Source organism: Phytophthora parasitica (genome assembly GCF_000247585.1).
Source record: "Phytophthora parasitica INRA-310 unplaced genomic scaffold supercont2.8, whole genome shotgun sequence".
Taxonomy (NCBI): domain Eukaryota; phylum Oomycota; class Peronosporomycetes; order Peronosporales; family Peronosporaceae; genus Phytophthora; species Phytophthora nicotianae.
In genome coordinates this window covers 1,608,453-1,629,249 of record NW_008648994.1, presented here as the reverse complement: position 1 = coordinate 1,629,249, position 20,797 = coordinate 1,608,453, and the positions used below count along the sequence as shown (strand labels likewise).

General features: G+C 49.0%; 7 protein-coding genes across 8 annotated transcripts; 3 read left to right on the top strand and 4 right to left on the bottom strand.

Moving 5' to 3' along the window:
• Positions 1 to 41: 41 nt before the first annotated feature.
• PPTG_06044 lies at positions 42 to 5,219 on the bottom strand. 2 transcript variants are annotated; one of them, XM_008899793.1, is made up of 4 exons: positions 5,133 to 5,219; positions 4,910 to 5,028; positions 4,472 to 4,846; positions 43 to 4,408 (listed from the first exon to the last, which is right to left on the bottom strand). In XM_008899793.1, the coding sequence occupies exons 1-4, from the start codon at positions 5,155 to 5,157 to the stop codon at positions 638 to 640; spliced, it is 4,290 nt and encodes a 1,429-aa protein (XP_008898041.1). In that variant the 5' UTR covers positions 5,158 to 5,219; the 3' UTR covers positions 43 to 637. The 2 variants fall into 2 exon arrangements, with proteins under 2 accessions (XP_008898040.1, XP_008898041.1); XM_008899792.1 differs by having other exon boundaries at positions 42 to 4,408; positions 4,910 to 5,219.
• Positions 5,220 to 5,324: 105 nt separating this feature from the next.
• On the top strand, positions 5,325 to 6,194 carry PPTG_06043 (ribosomal protein L37a). Its single transcript, XM_008899791.1, has 2 exons — positions 5,325 to 5,455; positions 5,731 to 6,194. Exons 1-2 carry the CDS (start codon positions 5,453 to 5,455, stop codon positions 6,013 to 6,015), a joined length of 288 nt encoding a protein of 95 aa, XP_008898039.1. The 5' UTR covers positions 5,325 to 5,452; the 3' UTR covers positions 6,016 to 6,194.
• Positions 6,195 to 6,235: 41 nt separating this feature from the next.
• PPTG_06042 (hypothetical protein) lies at positions 6,236 to 8,033 on the bottom strand. The gene has a single exon (XM_008899790.1). The coding sequence runs from the start codon at positions 7,975 to 7,977 to the stop codon at positions 6,574 to 6,576; it is 1,404 nt and encodes a 467-aa protein (XP_008898038.1). The 5' UTR covers positions 7,978 to 8,033; the 3' UTR covers positions 6,236 to 6,573.
• A 1,256-nt stretch (positions 8,034 to 9,289) lies between these two features.
• PPTG_06041 (hypothetical protein) lies at positions 9,290 to 11,820 on the top strand. Its single transcript, XM_008899789.1, has one exon. It carries the CDS (start codon positions 9,378 to 9,380, stop codon positions 11,691 to 11,693), a length of 2,316 nt encoding a protein of 771 aa, XP_008898037.1. The 5' UTR covers positions 9,290 to 9,377; the 3' UTR covers positions 11,694 to 11,820.
• PPTG_06040 (hypothetical protein) lies at positions 11,768 to 13,015 on the bottom strand (the record flags this gene model as incomplete). The annotated part of the gene is made up of 2 exons (XM_008899788.1): positions 11,768 to 12,866; positions 12,933 to 13,015. 2 exons carry the CDS (start codon positions 13,013 to 13,015, stop codon positions 11,768 to 11,770), a joined length of 1,182 nt encoding a protein of 393 aa, XP_008898036.1.
• A 2,045-nt stretch (positions 13,016 to 15,060) lies between these two features.
• Positions 15,061 to 16,880, bottom strand: PPTG_06039 (hypothetical protein; the record flags this gene model as incomplete). The annotated part of the gene is made up of 1 exon (XM_008899787.1): positions 15,061 to 16,880. The coding sequence occupies one exon, from the start codon at positions 16,878 to 16,880 to the stop codon at positions 15,153 to 15,155; it is 1,728 nt and encodes a 575-aa protein (XP_008898035.1). The 3' UTR covers positions 15,061 to 15,152.
• Positions 16,881 to 17,227: 347 nt separating this feature from the next.
• On the top strand, positions 17,228 to 18,713 carry PPTG_06038 (hypothetical protein; the record flags this gene model as incomplete). Its single annotated transcript, XM_008899786.1, has 3 exons — positions 17,228 to 17,320; positions 17,537 to 17,758; positions 17,931 to 18,713. The coding sequence occupies 3 exons, from the start codon at positions 17,228 to 17,230 to the stop codon at positions 18,711 to 18,713; spliced, it is 1,098 nt and encodes a 365-aa protein (XP_008898034.1).
• Between the last annotated feature and the right edge of the window lie 2,084 nt (positions 18,714 to 20,797).

Here is a 20,797-nt window from a genome sequence, read left to right as displayed (position 1 = left end):
GAGTGGTTGAAGTATAACTTCGTTTCGACACCGCACTAGTTAGCTGTCTAAACCCGCAATAATTTCAAGGTTTCAATTTGCCTGGTAACAAATTATGGCTATCAATGCAGCTCATGAGCTGTTTGCTAATAGAAGGGTTCGTGATGGTCTTACTGCGGCTCGAATATTGATGGGAGACCTTACCAGTAATCTGCCACGTGACTCCTGACGATTGTTACCAGGCAAGTCTCGCGAGAAGTATACGCCCATGAGAACAGTCTCAATGTGAAGTCTAGTGAACAAGAAGGCACCCATTTCTAGCGGCCGACTCCATCGGCTTAATTCACGCTTCTTCCAGTGAAGCTATTGAACGACAGTAGGATGACATCTACTAACCACCCCGTTCATAATATTAGCTGAAAAACGCGTTCTGATTGTTGTCATACGGCCTTGAGCAAAGTCGAGGTAGCCGTTGCGAACAGCGTTATCCAAATCATCACGAGTGAGCGGCTCCAACAGCGTTTTGAAGTTACCTGCATGATCGTTGGATGCAGCAGCAGCCATTGCTTTGTTGGAACAGCGCCCAGTGAAGTCGAAGCCGCTGCAGACGCCACAGCATCATCATCATCCTCGGATATCTCTCTCTTTCACCACCCACTTAGCCAACTTTCTTCGGCGTCTGGTGTAGATTTCTGTGACCAAGCAAACCTGTCGAGTTTACCAATTTGAGCAATAATCGACGCATATTCGGCGCTACCAGAGCAGGATTCACAATAACTTGCCTCGGTGTCAGTCTTGCAGCTTCTTCTTCCTGCTTTGCACGAGCGAGCGCCGCAGGGTCCATCAACTCGAGTTCTACACGCTGTTGAGCTTCTTCCTCCTCTTTTTTAGACCGTATATCAAGGGCAAGGAACTCGGAGCACAAACCTTCCAACGTCAACGCCTGTTCTGGACGTGTAGTCATAATTGCCGGAGCAGATGAAGCTATCGGTTTACCGTGCTGTTTCCTGCGGTCATTTATTGATATCTTCGGTTCTTGCGAGGAAATCGGAGGCTGAGTTGTCGATGTTTTCTTAGCCGCTTGCACTTGCTTCTCTAGTTCGCAGATCACACACGGTACTTTCGGTCTACACAGCACGCAAGTCTCAGCACGTTGTTTAGCCTCTAATGCAGCGATCGCAGTCGCTATCTCTCTCTTCTCGAGGCTGGTTTTAGCTGTCTGACTAGCCTTATATAAGGCTTCTTCTTCATGTTTTTGCTGCTCTTCTTCTCGCACAAAAGCCTGAAATGTTTCCAGTTGAGCCAACACACTAACACTAGAGCGATCAGCTCTGACAGCACGTTGAAACTTGTTGCGCAGCTCTTCCTTCCCACTAATCGGAGCGCAAATTGCTACTGTCATTCCCTCCGCACACACCACGTCACTAACACGAGGACCCACATACTGCTCGCTGGATGCACCGAACACTTCAACACGCTCCAGCGTCAACATCCCAGCCCCGCCGACGCTCTCAAGCTGAACTCGAACAAATGTCCCGAAAGTATCATCTGGTGCTGTCCATACAAGTTCACTCTGAGTACTAGAGCTCAGTGACGCGTGGACACTATGTCCTCTGGCCTTAGCAAGAGCCTGTTTGCCTCGAAGTTCTGGATCGAATGCGTCCTCAGACACCATAATAGCATACTTTAATGCAGCCAATCTGGCCGATTCAACGCCGCAAGGCACTGAAACGACTCGAATTGACACAATTCGACTGCGTTCAGCCAACTCAACCTGCCAGAATGGACACATTTCGTGCTGAGTTTGAGCAAATTTTGTCATGTTTTGTCCACTTGAACGTCGAGTTTGTCGCTTCTTTAGAGCTTCGTTTGCGTGTTCCCCACCCAGTGCGTACTCCGCTATAGCACTTGCATTTTGACTACTTTGAGTGGCAATGACAGTCTCGTCAAGACACAAATTTCGTGGACGCTCAAACATACAACCAACACGTGTCGGTCGTGAAATAATAGTCAAATTCACATCATGCCCTGTACTGCCACTGACATTCTTTCCCCAAGAGTAGAGCTCTCCTTCTGTCGATACAAACGCCGTATGTGCCGGCCCACAACTCACTTTAATCGTCATCACTGGCGAAGTTTCTCCCACTATTACGCGAGTAAATCGCGGTGTGAATTTTTCCAAGGCATAGTTACTCCCGGCCACGTAGACACATCCACCACTATCTCTATGAATCGCACTTAGCACCACTGTATGTGCTGCTCCGCACGCTACTTCCACCAGCTTTTCCTGCTGAAAAGGCTCAACTACACGTGTAGGAGTTGGGATCACTTTAAGTTGCCCACCATTGCGTGGAATCCGATCTTCACCGACGTCTCTGTCGTCTCCGAGCCCCAGTCGTCCACCGTCGCCACATCCCCATACAAATAACAAGCCATCTACTGTCAGAAGAGCTGAGTGTGATGGTCCACAGGCGATTCTTCGTACACGAACACCGAGACTAGTTAACGAAGAGAGAGCCATAGGAGCCAGAGTGAAGCTCTCTTTGACTTGAACCGGACCTATACCGAGCTTACCGTGTGTTGCAGAGCCCCAAGCATATACAGTTCCATCAGTAGTAAGCGCTAAATTATGGCCGAATCCACACGAAATCGCTCGAAACCGGAGATGACGTACAGTTGGAATAACTTGCGCTGAATGAGCGTCTTGGTGCCACGAATCCACTGGAACATCGTCGATCTCATTGTTGCTTCGATCTCTCTTATAGTCAGCGTTTTGAGCGCCTCCCAAGCGTCCGAACGAGCCTACTCCCCACGTATATAACTTCCCAGTGGAATGAATAGCCAATGCATGGCGAGATCCCACCGCGATACTCTGAAGAGCTTGAGAGCCGTCGAAAAACTTAAACGCAGGGCCTCGTGCAGTTAATCCATTGATATACAGCAGATCTTCTGTCTTGTCGCTGTTATTATCCACAGCGACAACTGCAGAATGTCCCTCACGTGCTCGTCGCTTGAGTTTTTGAGTAGTATATGTGATTTTTCGCCTCATATTGTCATATTCTTCGTCACCCTTAATAAGGCGTTCTTTCTCAGCTGTAGCCATTTTTTCACGAAGTTCGTTAAGGTCAAACCACAGTGCATTAGCCTTGACCACTACGCTCATCATGCCCCTTTCACGCCGCTCTTTACGATGATTTCTTGCTAGCTGGTCTTGTTGCTTCATGTGCTCGTGGAATTTCTCGCCAACACACTCTCTCTCGAGCTCAAGACACTCTCCTAGTGTCTCTAACAGAGCCACTCGCGTCGGTTTGGGGACTTCTACGCCTCGTACAAAGAGTGACAATGACAAATTGTCCACATCCAGATCAGGCTCCACCGTCTCCATTAATTCGTCCAGCGACCTCATTCCTTTTCCAGGTACTGGAGCACTTAATAAACCATAATACTGACCCACAAGTTGCAGTCTTCTACGTCTGTCTTCATCAGTGAGCGTCAATGGCACTGGTTTCTCGAATACCTTCGCGTATTTTTGACGGAGACCAAGTTTATCTTGCACTTCTTGGCTTTCTGTGACTTGAGAAGGAAGAGCAAATAGTCGCAGCATCTCACTTCGCACTGTGAGAGGGTTTTTCAGTAAGCTAGAGTCTCGTTTGGCACCAAATCTAGCGAGTTCCGCTAGTGCAGAGCCACTGGGATCGCCTTCAACGGGTGTAATTCCGTTAGCTGTGGCTTCATCGTAGAAATATTTCCATTGTCGCTTGTTGCCACCCCAACAAAACACTTCACCAGCATCTGTTAAAGCGTAGGCGATAGCAGCGCCACACGCGACCTGGTTCACACGCTTCCCCCATAGAAATGCCGTCGCTTTTGACACCTGGCGGTTCGCAAATGCACGCACTGAAGCCTCTAGCTTCGATCTAGCGGGAGACACTCGCTTATCGTCATTATCACGTTTCTTGTGGTCGTTTTCCTTTTGGTTATCGGGTAATTTCACTCCAGTGGAGCCTGTTGGACATACTCGTTGTTGCCACATCTCACGTACGACGTTATAGTCCATGAAGTCGACGAAATCGGGGTCTTTCGGTTCGCAGTCGAAGCGTTGATATGCTCCCTTTCCAAAGACATAGACCTGTCCAGCAGCATCCAGCGCCTCGGCCAACGTCACACGAGCAAGACACCGTGCTTCCGTCACCAGCTCTCGTCTTTGTGAAGCGATGATCTCGTCGCTTAGCGTATTATTCGCCTCCAAGAGCGTCAAGGCCTCTTGTTTCTCTTCCAGATTCACAAGCATTGCCAACTTCTTAGCCAGCATTTTTGGCGGTAAGAATCTGTTGAACTTCTCTCCACGTTGACGAAGTTCGGCTTGTACGTCTACGACAGCAATCCACGCCTTCTTGAACTGCAGATACGGCAGCATTTCCAGCTCTGGCTGTTTAAAACAGAGCATAACTCAGCATTCATTATAGGTACACGGTCATAGCAGAACACCTACGTCTTCATAGGTCGCAAAGAGCTCTTCCATCTTGTCCAATGACATTTTACGTCCAATGAATTCGAGCAATTCCATGAATGTGGCTCTGTCAATCGCACCTTCTTCTTCTTTATCAAACATTTCGAACAAATCTTTGGGTGCCAATGACTGGCCTGGAGCAAAGCCTCCTGTTCGACCGGGATTCTTGGGGTCGCAAGTGTATAGCGCTAATCGGAACTCGTCGAACGAGATGCAACCTCGTCGACGACGGTCACAGCGTCGGAAATACGCGCGGGCCTTGGGCTCCGTGAGGTTCACACTTAAGTCATGCAGCAGCACTTTGAACTCTTCAAAATCGATATCCCCGGATCCATCCGCGTCGTATTTGTCGAATAACTGCGTAAAAAAAAGAAGAAGTTAGTCTCCGATTTAGTTTTATTGCTGTCATTAAATACGTACAGTTTGCGGATCCAGCGCAGCTAAGGACGCTGGGTCACTCTTCTCTTCGCCGTTAAGCCCGGATTCCCTGGAATCAAATACTGTGGACTCGATCGGGATGCCATCGACGTAGATCACACCTGAGATCACGATAGAGGAGTGGGTCAGTTGCAATTTTCGTGGTCTACACGTCGTGCTAATGCGATATCTTAACATGACCAGGAAGCGCGAGAACAGCACGTACGTTTGCGCTGTTTGCGGCCGATCATGTCCGCCGTGGAGAGGCACTACGCTGCGTCCAAAGTGCGTCGACCATTTCCTATGGCACCGTTTCAATTTTGGCATGCGACCTTTTAGGGTACGCCACACTAATGTTGATGTGGACCACGTTAAATAACAATAAGTAAGCGCCATTGGTTAAAATTCCTTTACATCTTCTGGATTGGTGGAAAGTCGGGCGGTTCGCTTGGGCCATTCAATCGTTGGCTGCGCTGCTGTTTTGGAGCGCAGGAGCTCTTCACTTTTCAAAGTCGATTTCTCTCCGGATAATCTCAAAAGGCTAAAATGGTGAGCTCTCGCTGTGTACTCTTGGCTACATGCAGTCTACCTAGGTGCACCCGCTTCCCCTCGCTCTCCTTTCTTCAACCGTGTCGGTTGCGCGCTTAATAGCCTCTTGGACGCGACGGAATCAGGCGACAAAGTGCAGGGATTCTCATACAGATACAGACAGACAAACAGGAATTGCGGGGCGAAGCGGGCACCCAGTAGCAGCAAACTGGCGGGATTCCTACATTTGAGATGTATGCACAGGTCGCTGACGCTATGGTTGTGGCTGATTGTAGGGCAAGCGCACGAAAAAGGTTGGCATTTGCGGCAAGTACGGCACGCGCTACGGCTCGTCGCTCCGTAAGGTGGTCAAGAAGATCGAAATCTCGCAGCACGCCAAGTACAACTGCGTGTTCTGCGGCAAGGACTCGATCAAGCGCAACGTGACCGGCATCTGGGAGTGCCGCTCGTGCCACAAGACCATCGCCGGTGGCGCCTACCTGCTGAACACGGCTTCGGCCGCTACGGTGCGCTCGACTCTGGCTCGTCTTCGCAAGATCCGCGACGACGCCTCGGCTTAAATTCGCGACTATCCTGTGGACTAGCAACTGAGTGAGATTGAGAGAACGGCCTGCCCTCGACGAGAGAAAAAGACACGGTCGATCCGGTGGAGTATGACGCAGGAAACACGCCTTGATTTTATTAATGAAGCAAAAGCGGAGGCCTTGCACGCCACCATTCGACCGACTCCAATGGCTACTACTCGTATGTTAACACTTTGCTTGTGGTATGACGGAGTACAGCAGCAAACAGTCGAAGCCTAGGCTTCATTTTACTATTACTACATTAGTAGTAGTATATCACTAGTACTTCAATAGGTGAAGAAGCAGTTAAACTACTGCAGTAGCTTGTTGTCAAGAAGGTAGCCTAGTGTTCCCGACTGGAAGGTGGAACGACGCTGCAGGCGGGTATTGTATTGGGATGTTGGTATTGTTATCTCTATGGGAAGTGCTCTATCTACCAAGTTGCCAACAGGAGGGTCAAGGTACACTCTCACCTCCATCAATTGCGCCTGCGTCATGGTTCACATACTTCTTCGTTTTTGGGTTAGCTGCCCTGCTTTCTTCCACGATCATGATTTAAATGATGGTACGTAGGAAGATGGTCTCCTTGATCTTCTCCAACTCGCGCGTCACCACCTTGGCGTGGAACTTCTCCACTTCTAGCGCGATGTAGCCATGACGAGGATCGGACTGCAGGTACTGCGACGTCACATTGATGCCGTAGTCGGACAGCACCGAGTGGATCTTACTCAACACACCAGGCACATTCTGGTGCATGTGCAAGATGCGCATCGAATTGTTACGGATCGGTAACATATCGATCTCCGGCGTATTAGTGGACGTGGTCGTGGAGCCGTCGTTGATGTAACGCACCAGCTTAGTGGCCACCTCCACGGCAATGTTACCCTGAGCTTCCTCCGTACTGCCACCAATGTGAGGCGTAAGGATCACATTGGGCAAACCACGCAGAGGCGTGTCGAACGGCTCGCCGTTCTTGGCCGGTTCCTTCGGGAACACGTCCACAGCCATACCCGCGATCTTGCCGCTCTCTACAGCTTCCTTTGCTGCGTCAATGTCGATTACTGTACCGCGCGCGTTATTAACCAGCAGTGCACCGTCCTTCATCTGAGCGATAGTCTCGCGGTTGATCATCTTCTTAGTGGTAGAGGTAGCAGGTACGTGAAGGGTTACGGCGTCGGCCATACCGAGCAGCTCCTCAAGTGTATCCACTTGACGGGCATTACCCAGTGGCAGACACTTAACAGGGTCGTAGAATACCACCTTCATACCGAGCAGTTCGGCCAGTACCGACACTTGAGAGCCAATGCGTCCGTATCCAACAATACCGAGCGTCGTGCCACGCACTTCGTGAGCGCCAGTAGCTGACTTGGTCCAGATGCCTTGGTGGAGCTCAGTGGAGCGTAAGAACAGCTTGCGGTGCAGTGCAATGATCTCACTCAGCGTCTTCTCTGCCACCGAACGAGTGTTCGAGAACGGCGCGTTGAACACCGGGATGCCTGTAGCAGCAGCAGCGGGCAATGCTACCTGGTTGGTGCCAATGCAGAAACATCCAACAGCCCAGAGACGGTGCTCGTGCCAGCCTACAGTGCTGAAGAAGTCCGGATCCAGCTGCGTCTTGGAGCGGATGCCCAAGATGTGCGCGTCACCGCCGACCCGTGCGAGCTCCTCGCCCGACATCGCGCGCTTGTGGGTCTCCACTGTGTACCCTTCGCGCTCAAAGACTTCCTTGGCACGCGGGTGGATGTTCTCCAATAGAACCACCTTGATCTTGTCCAGCGGGTACGTCACGGGCCGGTGGAGGTACGCATCGTGAGCTTCGTCCTCACTGGGCTTGGTCTTCTCTGCCGATGCGTCCGGCGTCAGCACCGCCTTGGACGTAGGGGTAGAAGCCTGTACACTGGCGAAGCGACGACATGCAGAGGCCTGCACGGCACGGGAACGGAGCACAGAGGCCAGCATTGAGATGGTACTGCGGTAGTGAGCTTTACGCACTGGACGGCGGATGGAGATCTGACTGGAGAGATGTATGAAGCGCAAACACGGTTTGAACCGGTTTAAGTAACATGTGTATACTGTACATCGTGCGACGAGACGAATCGATACTTTAGAGAGAAGCGAAGGTAACATTTTGATGTAGAGAACACGACGAACGGAGCGCCACAAGAACTAGCGCGAAATCGATGGCGGGCAGACGTTGACCAATGAGACGCTGCCGTTCGGACAAGTTGCAATCCACGCGATTGCGTTCGCTTTCGGTGGTGGGTGGCGCAAATGGTGCAGATTCTGCTTTGGAAGCAGCGCCATCTTGTTTGATCGGCTTCACAAGTGTCGATACATGTATTATATACCTTCGAACTCGACATTTATGGTCCCTGCACTTCTGCATCCTGATGCTCATCAGTGCTGAGTCATCGCAGAAAAGTGCTTTGCTGCACAGCTCTACGCGAAATACACTACAGTAGACGGGTGGGGTTGCATGACATTCAAAGTATGCTGAATAGAATGTACCAGGAGGGTGTATGCAAACCTCGACTAAGTATTTCACGTAGCTAGGCGACCTAGCACAGTTGCCCAATTCTTAACGTACGCTTTCTCGAGAATTCGCCGTCGTGAAGTGTTGCTCTCGTTTATTGTCCTCAGGAGTGCCCACATGCCCGACAGGAATCCTTTGTCTAAACCGCCTCTCGTTGCAGATTCCCATCAATTTTCGTTCGAGTTGTTTTTTGTAGACGGTGTCGCCAATAGTTGGTGCGCTGCATTATTAAACTGTGAACTGCAACTTGAACTGGATTGTCTTCGGACGTGAAGGCTAATCCAAAATAAAATAGTGTTGGCAATTCTTTTCTTTAAAGCTTACATCTTCGTAGATTCAATGCATCCCGAACCCAGTCTCGCCATCATGCATTCACTCGCGATGTTCCTGTGACAAAACAGTATTCCAGTTGAGAACTCTTTGTGGTTGCGAATTTTGGCTCGGAAAAATGGGGAAAATGGTTTACTTGCACTTTCACCACACAAGTTTACCCCCTACACGTGAACTTGGTACCGTATATCAAGCGTTCTATGTCCTCATCTTGATAGAGTTCCTCGCCAACTTCTCCAAGATAACAACGGATGTCAATTACCGAAAGCGATAAAAGTGAAGCTGTTCTGTCTAATACATGGCGAATCAGAAACTTCTCGAAGTGTATCGCGCTTCAGATAAGTAGATATACAACAAAGTAATCCTGGATAAGGACGGGTGAGTTCGTTCAGTAGACTTTTAGCTTACCTCTGCGACATAGCGACAATACCATTCTGTGGTCCACATAATTTTCAAACCCTAATCAAAGTGAGAATCAGTTTCTGTTCATCATCGCATGGAGCGCTTCGTAGAGTCTGCGCCGCTGCCCCAAGGGCATCCGAGCTATCCTCCTTCGGTGTCACCGCTGTCTCTATCCTCCCCTGCTTCTGAGGCCCCATCGGCGCACCTCCCGATCCCGTTCTCCGCCATCCAGAGCTCCAGCGACGTCAGTGAAGACGATGACGTCAAAGCAAGCGACTCAGATCTGATCCCACCATCAGAATCAGACACAAACACTTCGATTCCAGCCAGTAATATGCTTTCCGAGAAGCAGTTAATCGCGCGGGGACGAGTGCTTCTGCAGGCATATCAAAGCCAGAAGAAACAGTGGTTGGAGAGCGGAGAGTATGACTCACCAGAGGTGTCACACGCTCAGGCACCCGACAGTCCAAACACGACCGTGAATATCTTCCATCCCTCTAATGGAGAATATTCTACACTAGAATATCACTCGCCGACCATGAAATCGATCACTACAGCCGAAGCTCCTTCGATTGGCACTAAACTAGAAGATCAATCGCCCCCTCCGCCACCTCCAAGCTCTCCTCCACCCAGTAGTATCGTGAGTGGACTCAGCACCTTCAGTATTGGGCCTCTACCCCCTTCAGAATTGAAAGTAAACCAGCCACTGTCAGGCAATCACAGTGAGAAGAGCTGGACGGACTTTATGCAGTTGCTGAAGACCAATGGACGTATGATGGATATCGTAGACGCTCAACTGGCTCAGATCTGGGAAGAATTGGTATCAGGCGATACAAATGCAAGAGGACCACAGCCAGTTGTGGACAAATTGAGTGAAGCAGTGACGCAGCTGTTACAACAGAAACGTGAGGCTGAAATTGCTATTGCCAAACTGGCAGAAGTACTGGGGTCTCGTGTGTTTTTAGCTGGGAAATTGTCGGATGATGCCGTGCAGTTTGTGAGTAACCAGTTGAGACTGGAGTTGCAGGCTTCTCAAACTCTTGTGGACAAGGTGAATGCTGAGAAGAATTCTTACAAAGAGGAATTGAACGGAAGTGTCAATGGCAATAGTCGAACTGATGAGATTGCCAAGTTATTGCGACAACAGTTGCAGGATAAGAAGGAAGAGTTGCAAGCCAGTCAAGCTGAGGTTGCAAAATTGAAGGACCAATTAGCACAACAAAAGGAAGCTGCTGCAGAGAAGCAGAAGAAGTTTGAACGTGCTCTGGATGTAAAATTACGCGAGATTGATGCTCTGTGTAGCGATATCGAGCTACCAGTGGAATATGAGCGAACAAAGACGACGGAAGGTGTTACATGCTACCGAAAGAAAGGCAATGAAGGCAATGAGCTGGAAGATCCACGTGTCGCTATAGCGATCCAACAGCGTTCACGATCAGGTGACAAGGACGTTATCCCTACTTCGACCGAGATTACTAGCTCCAGTAGTACGCAGCGTCCTCGGGGTATCAGCGCGATGGCACGGGACTACGCAGCTCCTGACAACGTGATGCGTCGCTCGTTCTCCACGCCACACATTTCTCACGATAGCAACGTATTCGAGGACATTCACGTCCCTCCAGATGACGGAAGAAAACACACGATCGAAGACTTCTCCACCCCATTACCTGCTGGATGGGAGATGCGGGTGACAGCTTCAGGTGCTGTGTTTTTCTTTAACAAGTACACGTCCACCACGACGTGGACAGACCCACGTTTACTGGGAACGACAGCTTCTTTAGCGTCTCAGAAGCCTCTCGTTCGCAACTCAAGCGCTACGACAGCAGAGTCCCGTGCGTCTAGATCCAATTCGACTGCTGTGAACGCAGATATTCCCAGAACGGAAGAAGGCGTCGAGTATTTCGACGTAGTGTTTGAGGAGAGTGGACCTATCGGTATCCATTTCCAAGCGAATATACCGGACTCAGGAGCTACAGTTAGGAGTTTATTGCACGATATGGCTGCTGAGCAGAAGAATGTACTGCAACCATTTGACGAACTGGTCGCTGTAAACAAGAACGCAGTGGATTCCGCTCCATTCCGACATGTGATGCTATTACTCCAAGGAGGTTTGCGACCGCTGACGCTCACATTCAAGCGAGATTTAAACCGTCCACAACGTGCGATGCCTCCTCTTCAAGTTACACCACTTAGCGATAGCGGGTCTTCTGTGTCTGATCACCTTGACGAAGAGGTTTTAATCGACGAAGGTACAGTCGTCGACTTGGAGCAGCTACGAGTTCCAGTTGAGCCACCACAGACTACAACTGAAGACGAAGAGGATATGAACGTGGCTGATGTCATCATCACCAACATCTTCTCGCTGTTCTGGAAACCTCCTGAGACCACTGGTGAGGTCCAGACGGTGTAAGGAGATTTAAACGCAGTTATAACGCTGTATTTAACATTTTTGCAAGTAAAAAAAAAAACATTTCTTCAGGTTGTTTAAAACTGCAGGTGTAGAATCTTCGGACGAGCGATTGTCAAGTCTCCTATAGTATGTTCAATCATCGGCCAATCCGGCGAAGATGTGGTGACTTCTACGACCACTTCACCCTCTTTGTTCTTGTAGCAGAGCACCGTGTCTTCAGATTTGGTGCCCGCTATTGAGGGATTCCAAGCGTACGCCTGGTTCAAGCCCGTAACTCGATTGATCGACGGGTTGGCTACCCATTCACGACTTTTGTAGGCAGCACAGCCACCTTGATGGTGGAATTTCCATTCACCATCGAATCCTTTCTCAGCGTACGCATCTTGCGCCAACTTGAGCATATCTCCAGCCTTGACTCCGGTATGGCGTGTGTTAGCGATGAGTACTGCGTCAACGTAGGTAGCAGCTTCATGGCGACGCACTAGGTCGTCCGGGATACTAGCGTTCGGAGTCGTTGTGATATACATAAGACGCGTAGTGGAGGCGATCAAACCAGCACGTTGCCCGCAGATCACGAGCATCGCCTTGTTCTTCACACGTTTCTTGGTTGGTAAAGGGTGACGGATAGTGTCAATACGTTCGTCTGCAGCTACCAGCATCACAACTGGAGTGATCCCTCGTGCCCACATGTTGGTCGATAGTTGTCCAGCTATCTCCCATTCACTCATAGTGGGACGTACAGCACGAGCCACTTGTCCAATGATCTCACCGCAGTCTTTGCCAAGAGCACGGAAGACTTCCAGCTCGTACTCTGTCAATGTAGAGCGTAGTTCTGCCAGACGACCAGATAGTTCAGAGTTGGTGACGTCGACAGCGATGCTGTCGCTCTTTGAGAGCTCCTTGGCCATGTCTGTGTGGCTGCGTTGAGCATACCACGGATCTTGCACGAGTGTAACTTCGTCTTCTAGACCTCGCATCTCTTCGTTGATTAACTTGTGACCTTCGATCTCATTCGTCAGCACTGCCACTTGCGTGGAGTCTACGTAGATTGAGCCTGCTCCACCTTCTGTGGCCATGAAGACGTAACTGCGAGCCCCACTTGTGATCCAAGCAAAGTTGGCGGAAAGACTCAGCACGACAGCGTCATGCTTGAGCTCCTGCATCAAACCCCGCCTAAGACAAATGGTTTAAGTGAGATTCTTTAACTAGAGACGATGGAAATGATTTTTTTTTCCGTACACTTGAGCCACTTTGTGAAGGAAATCCGCCTTGCGTTTAACCACGTCGTGGTCGAAAGCATCCATGTATTTGTGGTTGTTCATGGTTCTACGGAGATCTTGCGTCTTGGAGGGCGAATTCGGGAATGACGTAGCAAGGGATTCATTCTGTACTGGCAAATCCTGTTTGACAATCCACAACTTCAACCACTCACCTCAGATTTACAAAGATCTTCAGGTTTGGAAGTTTGCGTATTTCACTGGTAAATGGGGGATTTGTCAGCTGAAAACCTTCATGGAACGGATATACATGTGCGGTTGCTTTTGTCAACCTAGTTGCCTGACTGTTTCTTGTTCAGCTGGTCACGGAAGTCTCGTTGTAGGACGCGCATTCCACTCACCGATTCCGCTGAAACACCCTTTTCGTCAGCATAAATGAGCAGCTTGGCGATCCATTTCAGACGCTCTTTCAGCTCCTCAACACTCAAACCATCGTCTGCTGGTTTGGGTTTCGGTTGCTGCACAACAACCTTCGCAGACTCCACAGGCGCACAAAAATCTTCGTCCGTAGGCTCATCCATAATGACGCTCTCTTCTGGCAAGTTGAGCAGTTCCTCCACTGTTAACGGGTTGGTAGCATGTAACCAGGACAGCATCACCGCCAGTTCCTCTGAGATATGGTCTTCCACACTATGATATTCAAGAGGAAAAGTGGGGCTCTCAGCGTATACCAGCCCGGTCTCATACCAACAGCCAGCGATCAACGAGGAGGGAACTGCATCCCAACACTCGAGACACCAGGACAGAGCTTGCTTGACTCCAACGCTGTCGAACTTGGCAGCAGTACTCATGTCAGCATCAGCATCAAGCTGGTCCAGTGCGTGCTGGATCTGACGTCGTCGGTAGCGTCTTTTAAAAGCTGCAACGATCCCAGCAGCAATTGGCTGCAAGTTGATAGGAGTACCAGGCGGAAGAAGTACCACCTCGACGTTCCTCAACTCTTCAGCATTGAACCCGGCATGAACCGCTGCGTTGTCAATGAGAAGAACACATCTACGTTGTTGCTCACCGAACTTGGCGTCCACATCCTTAAGCCAATTGCTGAAAATCTCGCGCGTCATCAACGTGTTCGCGTTGTTCAAATAGTTCATCTCTGAAGCTGTTGAATTCGTGAATCCTCTCGGCTTCTCGGCCTTGCCAATGAACAAAGGAGGCAACTTCTCCGACCCGTCAGCATTGCAACATAAAGCAATTGTCAGCCTTTTCGTCATTCTTCTACCCGCTCGATCCGGGAACATGGTGAAGAACAACCCCGTTTCATCCATACTGAACACATCATTCGGTTCAAAGCTGCGCAGTCGACGTTGCAGATCGCTCACGGTTTGCTCCAAGGACTGTTTGTTTCCTTTCTGACCTTTTTGACCGCCAAATCCGTGGCGTTCATTGAATTTGTAGAGCCATCCGTTAGAAAAAGTGAGCGGGGAGTCGATTTGGAGGATTTCAGCGAACCTCGCGGCTTTGGTTCGGATGGACTCCCCCGTGACCGGGACTCCGGTCTCTTCGCAGTACGCCACCCATCGAGCCAGGGCCGTGTCCAGGTTCGGGAACCGCACCGTACGACGTGACTTGCAGACCAACTCCTCGTTTGTCATACTCTCCAAGTCGGGTTTCCTTTTGAGGAGTTTGGAGATCATGGCTTGTGAAGGTTTACGCGGCAGATCTAGCGCCTCTTGAGCCCAAGTGGCCAATTGACCCTGCGTGATCGTGGGGTTCTGCTCCTTGTGGTTGCAGATCTGCAGACGCTGCGCGTTCGTGAAGGACGTGCGCGGACGCGGCACCTTCTCGGGAGGTGTTGCCATCGTTAGCGAGGGGGAGCTGCTTCTTTGGAGAATGATGAATGGGAGAGAAGCCAGTGAGATGATGTACCAGTTTCAGCGGTACATCCTTCGAAACAGAATATCTTTCTTACAGCTTTGAAATGTTTGCCCGTAAATAGTGAAAACTTGCATAATATGCGCAGTCCGCAAGTTTCATGAGCAGTGACGCGATTGCCCAATGGAATCCCAAGGTCTGCTACCGATTACCTTATAACGAAAGAAGGAATTAGCAACCTCTATGCATGATCTATGCCAACATCAACACCTACAGGCTCCTGGATAGTTCCAGCATTCTTTACTTTTATAAAGAACCTGACGAGCAATTCTTTCGTACTCATGAATTGCACGAATTACCTTCACCCTCTCTAGCCTGACTCTGGATATTGATCTTCTAACCACTCTAACATATGCCTTTGCTTATGCTCTCGAGCGAGGATCTTGGCGGTAGTCGTGCATCCTTCAGTGCGATTCGCTCGTAGAAACAGCAGAACTTCAAAATGCTCTCGCCCAACAGCAAAATCCATCGCATCGACTGTGCAGCCTTCTGTACGATTAAAATGAAGCCACTGCACAACCTTACGATGGCCATTAGCTGCAGCAAAGTTCATAGCACTGGTCGTGCAGCCTTCACTGCGATTCACATGTAGCCACTTTACCACTGCAAGATGCCCATTTTCAGCAGCAGAATCCATAACACCAGTGGACCACTCAACGTCATCTCGCCGGTGGAGCCATTGTAGTATCTTGAGGTTGCCGTTGCGAGCTACCATACTGGTAGTGGAGGAAGAAAAGCACAAGTCCGTATAATGGGTCTGCAGCCACTTCACAACCTCGAGATGACCCATTATGGCGGCCGACTCCAGAGCCCAGTTCGTGCATGTAGGCGCCCCATTCTTTCCTTCTTTTTGCATTTCGACAGCAACAGAGTGAAGGAGCTCTAGGATGTGCAAGTGTCCATTGTTTGCCGCTCTATCCATCACAGTTTGGCTCGACGGTCCGACTCGAGAAGGATCGACCGTCGGAAAAAGATCTTCAGTACCATAGTTCTCCAAAAACCATTTTATCATATGCACGTGGCCATTCGAAGCAGCGTCAATTACCATGAGCGAAGGTTCATTCACGATTCCAACCTTACAAAGATACTTGACAATGTCCAGGTGACCTTGACGAATTGCGCAGTTCATTGCAAAATGGGGATACTGGACGTCAACACGCTCCAACAGCCACTGCACAACATTCAGATGTCCTTCACCACAAGCCGCTCGTACGCCTTCTCTAGCCCCTTTCGTGACTCTATTCTCCACGAGCCATTGTACCATGTCCAGTCTTCCATTCTTCGCTGCTGCCTCGAGTGCATTGCCCGAGCAACCACCGTATCCCTGCTCGTAAATCCACTGCAGCAGCTCCATGTGACCTCCAGCTGCAGCGTCATCCATCGATGGAGGCAGGAGCAATGGTTCCGCTTCGTACACAACGTCTATAAGCCACTGAACTAACGGTCTGTCGCCTTGCTTCACTGCATAGCTCATCGCAGTCTCCAAGTTCCGCCGAGTGTCAGGGGTGTTTTCGTACAACCATCGCCCCATGTGTCCATGCCCTTCTGCGATGGCATTAACCAAGTCATCACCACCCCAGAGAATAATATTCTTCGTGTCCACTGCACGATCTCCACAATGACCATACTGCAACAAATACTGCAAAATTTTCAGTTGACCATGGCGCGCCGCTTCTTCGACCACTTCTACACCCGCTGTACAACCTGAAAAGTGGTCTAGAACCCACTTCACAACGCCCAAATCTCCACGTCCAACTGCTGCCCGGAGAGATTTAGTGAACTGGAACTGACAGTAGTAAACATCCGTTCGCAAGTGCTGGCATGGCGACCAACTCGTGGATTTTTCCGCATTCGGATCACTGCTCTCCCAAATTCTATTCAGCAGTCGAGTTGATCCAGTCAAGCAAGCCTCGTCCAAGGGAATCATAATTGATCCGTCCAAAAGAGAGGAGATGCATTCAACAACATGGTCCAAGACAACAACGGCAGGAAAAGACTTCAAGGCAAGGGTGACTGCTGTTAATGTGGCCGACGACATTATTCACAACGGATGGCAAAGGTGAAATGACGAATGCTGAATGCCAAGCGCCAATGTTGCTGTAAAGCACGCATAATCGCACACAAATCTGGCTTTGATGACCGTAGCACTCAAGACATGTCGAGTAGTCGTGAATTGTAGGATCAAACTGCAGAGCATTGATTTGAAAAAGGAAGTGAGTATTTTGACAGACTGGGAGCACTCCACTCCCAGCAAATCCTTCATTATCTTCCGATTTGCTATATTCTACCATATCCGTACTGGGTATAGCGTATACAGGCCGTATACCCGTCAACCACAAAAATCCTCTCCCCCTCCAGAAAACGCGTGGCTCCTGAGGAAGCAAGATGCCGCCGCGGCTGCGCAACGCTCAAAAGCGCCCCCTGTCGGCGGACGACATCGACGTCGACAACGACAGCAACGCATCCGACGGCTCATCAGTGAGTGGCAGCCGTCTCCAAGCCCGCCTCGTGTGGAGATGACAGGGACCACAAGTAGCGCAAGCGAGGAGTCCGGTCAAATTTGCGTCATCGCCCCACCGCCGGGAGAGACGCAGTTTCGCTCGTGGGAAGAGTTCGAAATTTACCTAGCGAAGTACCAAGCCCAGTCGTTTCAAGCACGTTATCAAGATCTTACTTTATTACATAATACTTAAGGTCACATCCTCTGCTTACCAGATCTTCCGGGTGCGGACCAATACCTCTGTCGCCGTGCGCAATGGCAGGATAGATGCCCAAGGCTCTTCAGCGTCCAAGCTCTCCGCCGAGTGGGAGAATTACGCAAAAACCTACGTTTGTACGCATTATGGTAAGTATCAATCACAAGCCACAAGTAAACGTCCTCGACAGGAGACTCGGGCCTCGGGATGCTCTGCCCAGGTATGTTGTAACTTTTGCACTCTTGGTGTGCACAAGTCGGGTTGGTTCTGGTTTAGCCACACTCAATCGGGTCATGCCAAACTCAATCGGGCAAGATCGGGCTCATTAGATAGTTACAGTTTTCCACGGTTGCTGATATATTTACATTTTTTGTCTTGTATTTCGCTTACAGATTAATTTGTGCGTTCAAGAGATTAACAAAAACACTCACACGTTTGCGCTCATGATCACCAAGTGCCGGCTTGAACACAACCACACTTTGAACGAGTACGCTTTCAAAAGCCACTCTTCCAAGCGTGTCTCGCTGTATGATACTGCGTTGAAGACTGTGGAGGAGCTCCGTAAGGCTGGCGCTAAAAAGACAAGCATTCTCAAGTTTATCAAGGACAATTCAAACAGCAACCCCACCCCGCAGGACGTCCGCAATCTTGTTCGCAAATTAAAAGCTTCCGAAAACGGAAGTGGCCCCAGTTCCAGTGCGAAGCGTTTAAAGAAGCTATTCGCGGAAAGGGTCGATACGATTGGTATCGATACCTCCATCGCAGGGAACGTTATGAATGGCTTCTTGCCGGTGGATACAATGAAGAGTGTGCTACTTGGGGCGACGGGTGAGAAGATTTTAATTCCAGTAATTTGCGGCAAGAACCACTGGTGTTCAATCATGATAGACCTGACATGCAAGGACGTGTTAATCTACGATCCGATGAATTCAAGCTATGGATCAAAAGTTCGACCCCTCGCTGACAAGTTGGTGACAATGCTGCCAGATTTTGCTCCAAGAAAGTACCGAGTTCGACTGTATCTTAGTGAGCTTGGAGTGCAGGTCGACAGCTACAATTGTGGCATGTATATGCTGTTAGCTTTTGAGGTTTTTGCTGGCGCCAATACTCTCAGTCTACTGAGTAGAAAGGAGCTTCAGTACCTTCGCTATCGATACCTTTGCATGTGCATTTAACACAACAAGTTGCCAGTGTTTTTTGATCATTAAATGGTTGCATGTCGCTACGTTTTCTATCTATGTGTCTTGTTCACTACATTATGCCACGTGAGTGCGCTTCTCGAAGCGCTAGCCTCGTGTCATGTGAGTTAAACGCTAAGAGCTCACCAGAAACTTCCGGTTATACGTATACTTTCGGGGACACAACGAGTGATGACATGTCCGGCTCTTTGCTAGTCTGGCATATTCGGGCACTCCAATCGGTTATAATTAGGTAAAAATGCACTGTCGCTTGTTACCCAGTCTGTCTAAATAACGAGTGCCTTTGAAAAAAAAAGCCCCATGATATCTAAAGACTAAGAGTAAAACAAAACCAACCTCGTAGAGTAAGATCTCTAGATACGATCTCCATATACGGAATCTTCATCCTTGTGAGGGATGCTCTAAGTGCAACATTTATTAATAGCTGGGTACTCTGATGTTGGGAATCGACGATGAAGAAAGATCTCAGGGCAAGGCGATCATGTCGCTTCTGTACCCGTTAGCGTTAATTTGGTCCGCACGTGAACACAATGATCATGCATAACACCGCTTTTACCAAGCGTCAATGCCCCATTTTCCTATCCAGTACTAGTGTAAGCAATAATACTACACCAGTGTCCCGTAAAGAAAAAAAGTCTTTTTAGAATTTTTTTGTAACAAATCAGTCCAGACCAATGTGGATTTAGTGTAAACCAAACGACCTTAAAGTCCATACTGCATGGTTCGTTGCAGCAACTGCATGTGCGCTGTCCTGACCGCGCTTAACACTGATAAGCTCGTTCGACAAACGGTTGGAGCTGATACTTCGGAAAGTAAACGGGTGACGTCAATATGTTCAACATTTTTGCCGTCACGCGGTTAAGTGACTAATCATCTGCTTTGTCGTCAGTAAGTAAACAGTGCCGCCCGACAGGCATCTCCAGCGGTAAGTCTTAACGGCGATTCTATTGTACATGTAGCAGGTTAGGACCTGGACAAAATTTATGGGGAAAATTCCGACGCAGGTTTTTGTTGGAGGTTTTAATTTCAGGAAGTCCTATTGAGTACGACCGGAGATTTATGGTAAAATACTGGTTGTGTTGAGCCTATTTATATGGATAAAAATAAACCAATGTGGTCCACAAACTTTCCTCTGAACGTTCGACTTTTGGGGCATACTGTGTCTCAATGACGCGCGTTAAAATAAAATAAAATACTTTGGATAAAACCTACTGCTGAAGATGCTCTAGGAATGCCTAATAGATAAAACGAATGCATCATTCGCGTGACTTGTTTTCTTCCTCCAAAATTTAAGTAACGTGAGCTCGTTCAGACACGTATGCTTCATCCACCAAAAATATTTATCGATCAGTTTATACTGATCGACTGACCGACAAGCCTCTCTCCACGTAGTTTTCACCCCTCAGCTTTCAGTGCGGTCACTTGTTAGTGTGCCAGTAAATGTAGTTCATGCTTTTCACAACTTCCCCATCTTTTATAAAAAAGAGTGTGAAGAGTTTAAATACTTGTCTGGGTTGGTGTTACAAGTGAGTTGGCGTGTCGGTTTTCAGACCTTAAACACTTCGTTTCGCTAAAAATCAAAATCCGTAAGTAAATATATTGACAATCGATTTTTGCCTCCATTTCTGAATACCCTTGAAATATCGAATGCCTTCAGGAGCTCGAATCGATCAATATGTAGTTGCCACTGTGAGCACTATAGTCAAGTTTGGTTGACTGGTAGAGTACATTGTTCCTGCACTCATATTCTAAAGAAAGTACAATGCGTGGATATGCTCAACAGTTATTGCCCATCGCAGATAATTTGCCCTCTATCTTACACCTCTAAAATAGACTTGAACTACCTCTAAATCCGATTTTTCAAGAGACATGCAATCTCCATTTGGATTTGACGGTGGTGTAGCGATCTGATTGCGAAGTCGGTTTTACCCTTCTCGAAGAGCAATTCTGCGTTTCAAACTCACAACTATTGTACTGGCAAGATGAAATGATAAACCAAAGTTACATATTGTGACGGGGTCACACAGCACCTTGTGCAGAGGAAGTTGACTTCCAAGAGT

Excerpts from the sequence above, each read along its gene's own strand:
- PPTG_06042 (XM_008899790.1), bottom strand. The coding sequence starts at position 7,977 with ATGCTGGCCTCTGTGCTCCGTTCCCGTGCCGTGCAGGCCTCTGCATGT.
- PPTG_06044 (XM_008899792.1), bottom strand. The coding sequence starts at position 5,104 with ATGTTAAGATATCGCATTAGCACGACGTGTAGACCACGAAAATTGCAA. Across the intron at positions 4,847-4,909 it reads CTGCGCTGGATCCGCAAACT|TTATTCGACAAATACGACGC; the intron begins GTACGTATTTAA and ends TTTTTTACGCAG. Across the intron at positions 4,409-4,471 it reads TCTTTGCGACCTATGAAGAC|CCAGAGCTGGAAATGCTGCC; the intron begins GTAGGTGTTCTG and ends TGTTTTAAACAG.
- PPTG_06041 (XM_008899789.1), top strand. The coding sequence starts at position 9,378 with ATGGAGCGCTTCGTAGAGTCTGCGCCGCTGCCCCAAGGGCATCCGAGC.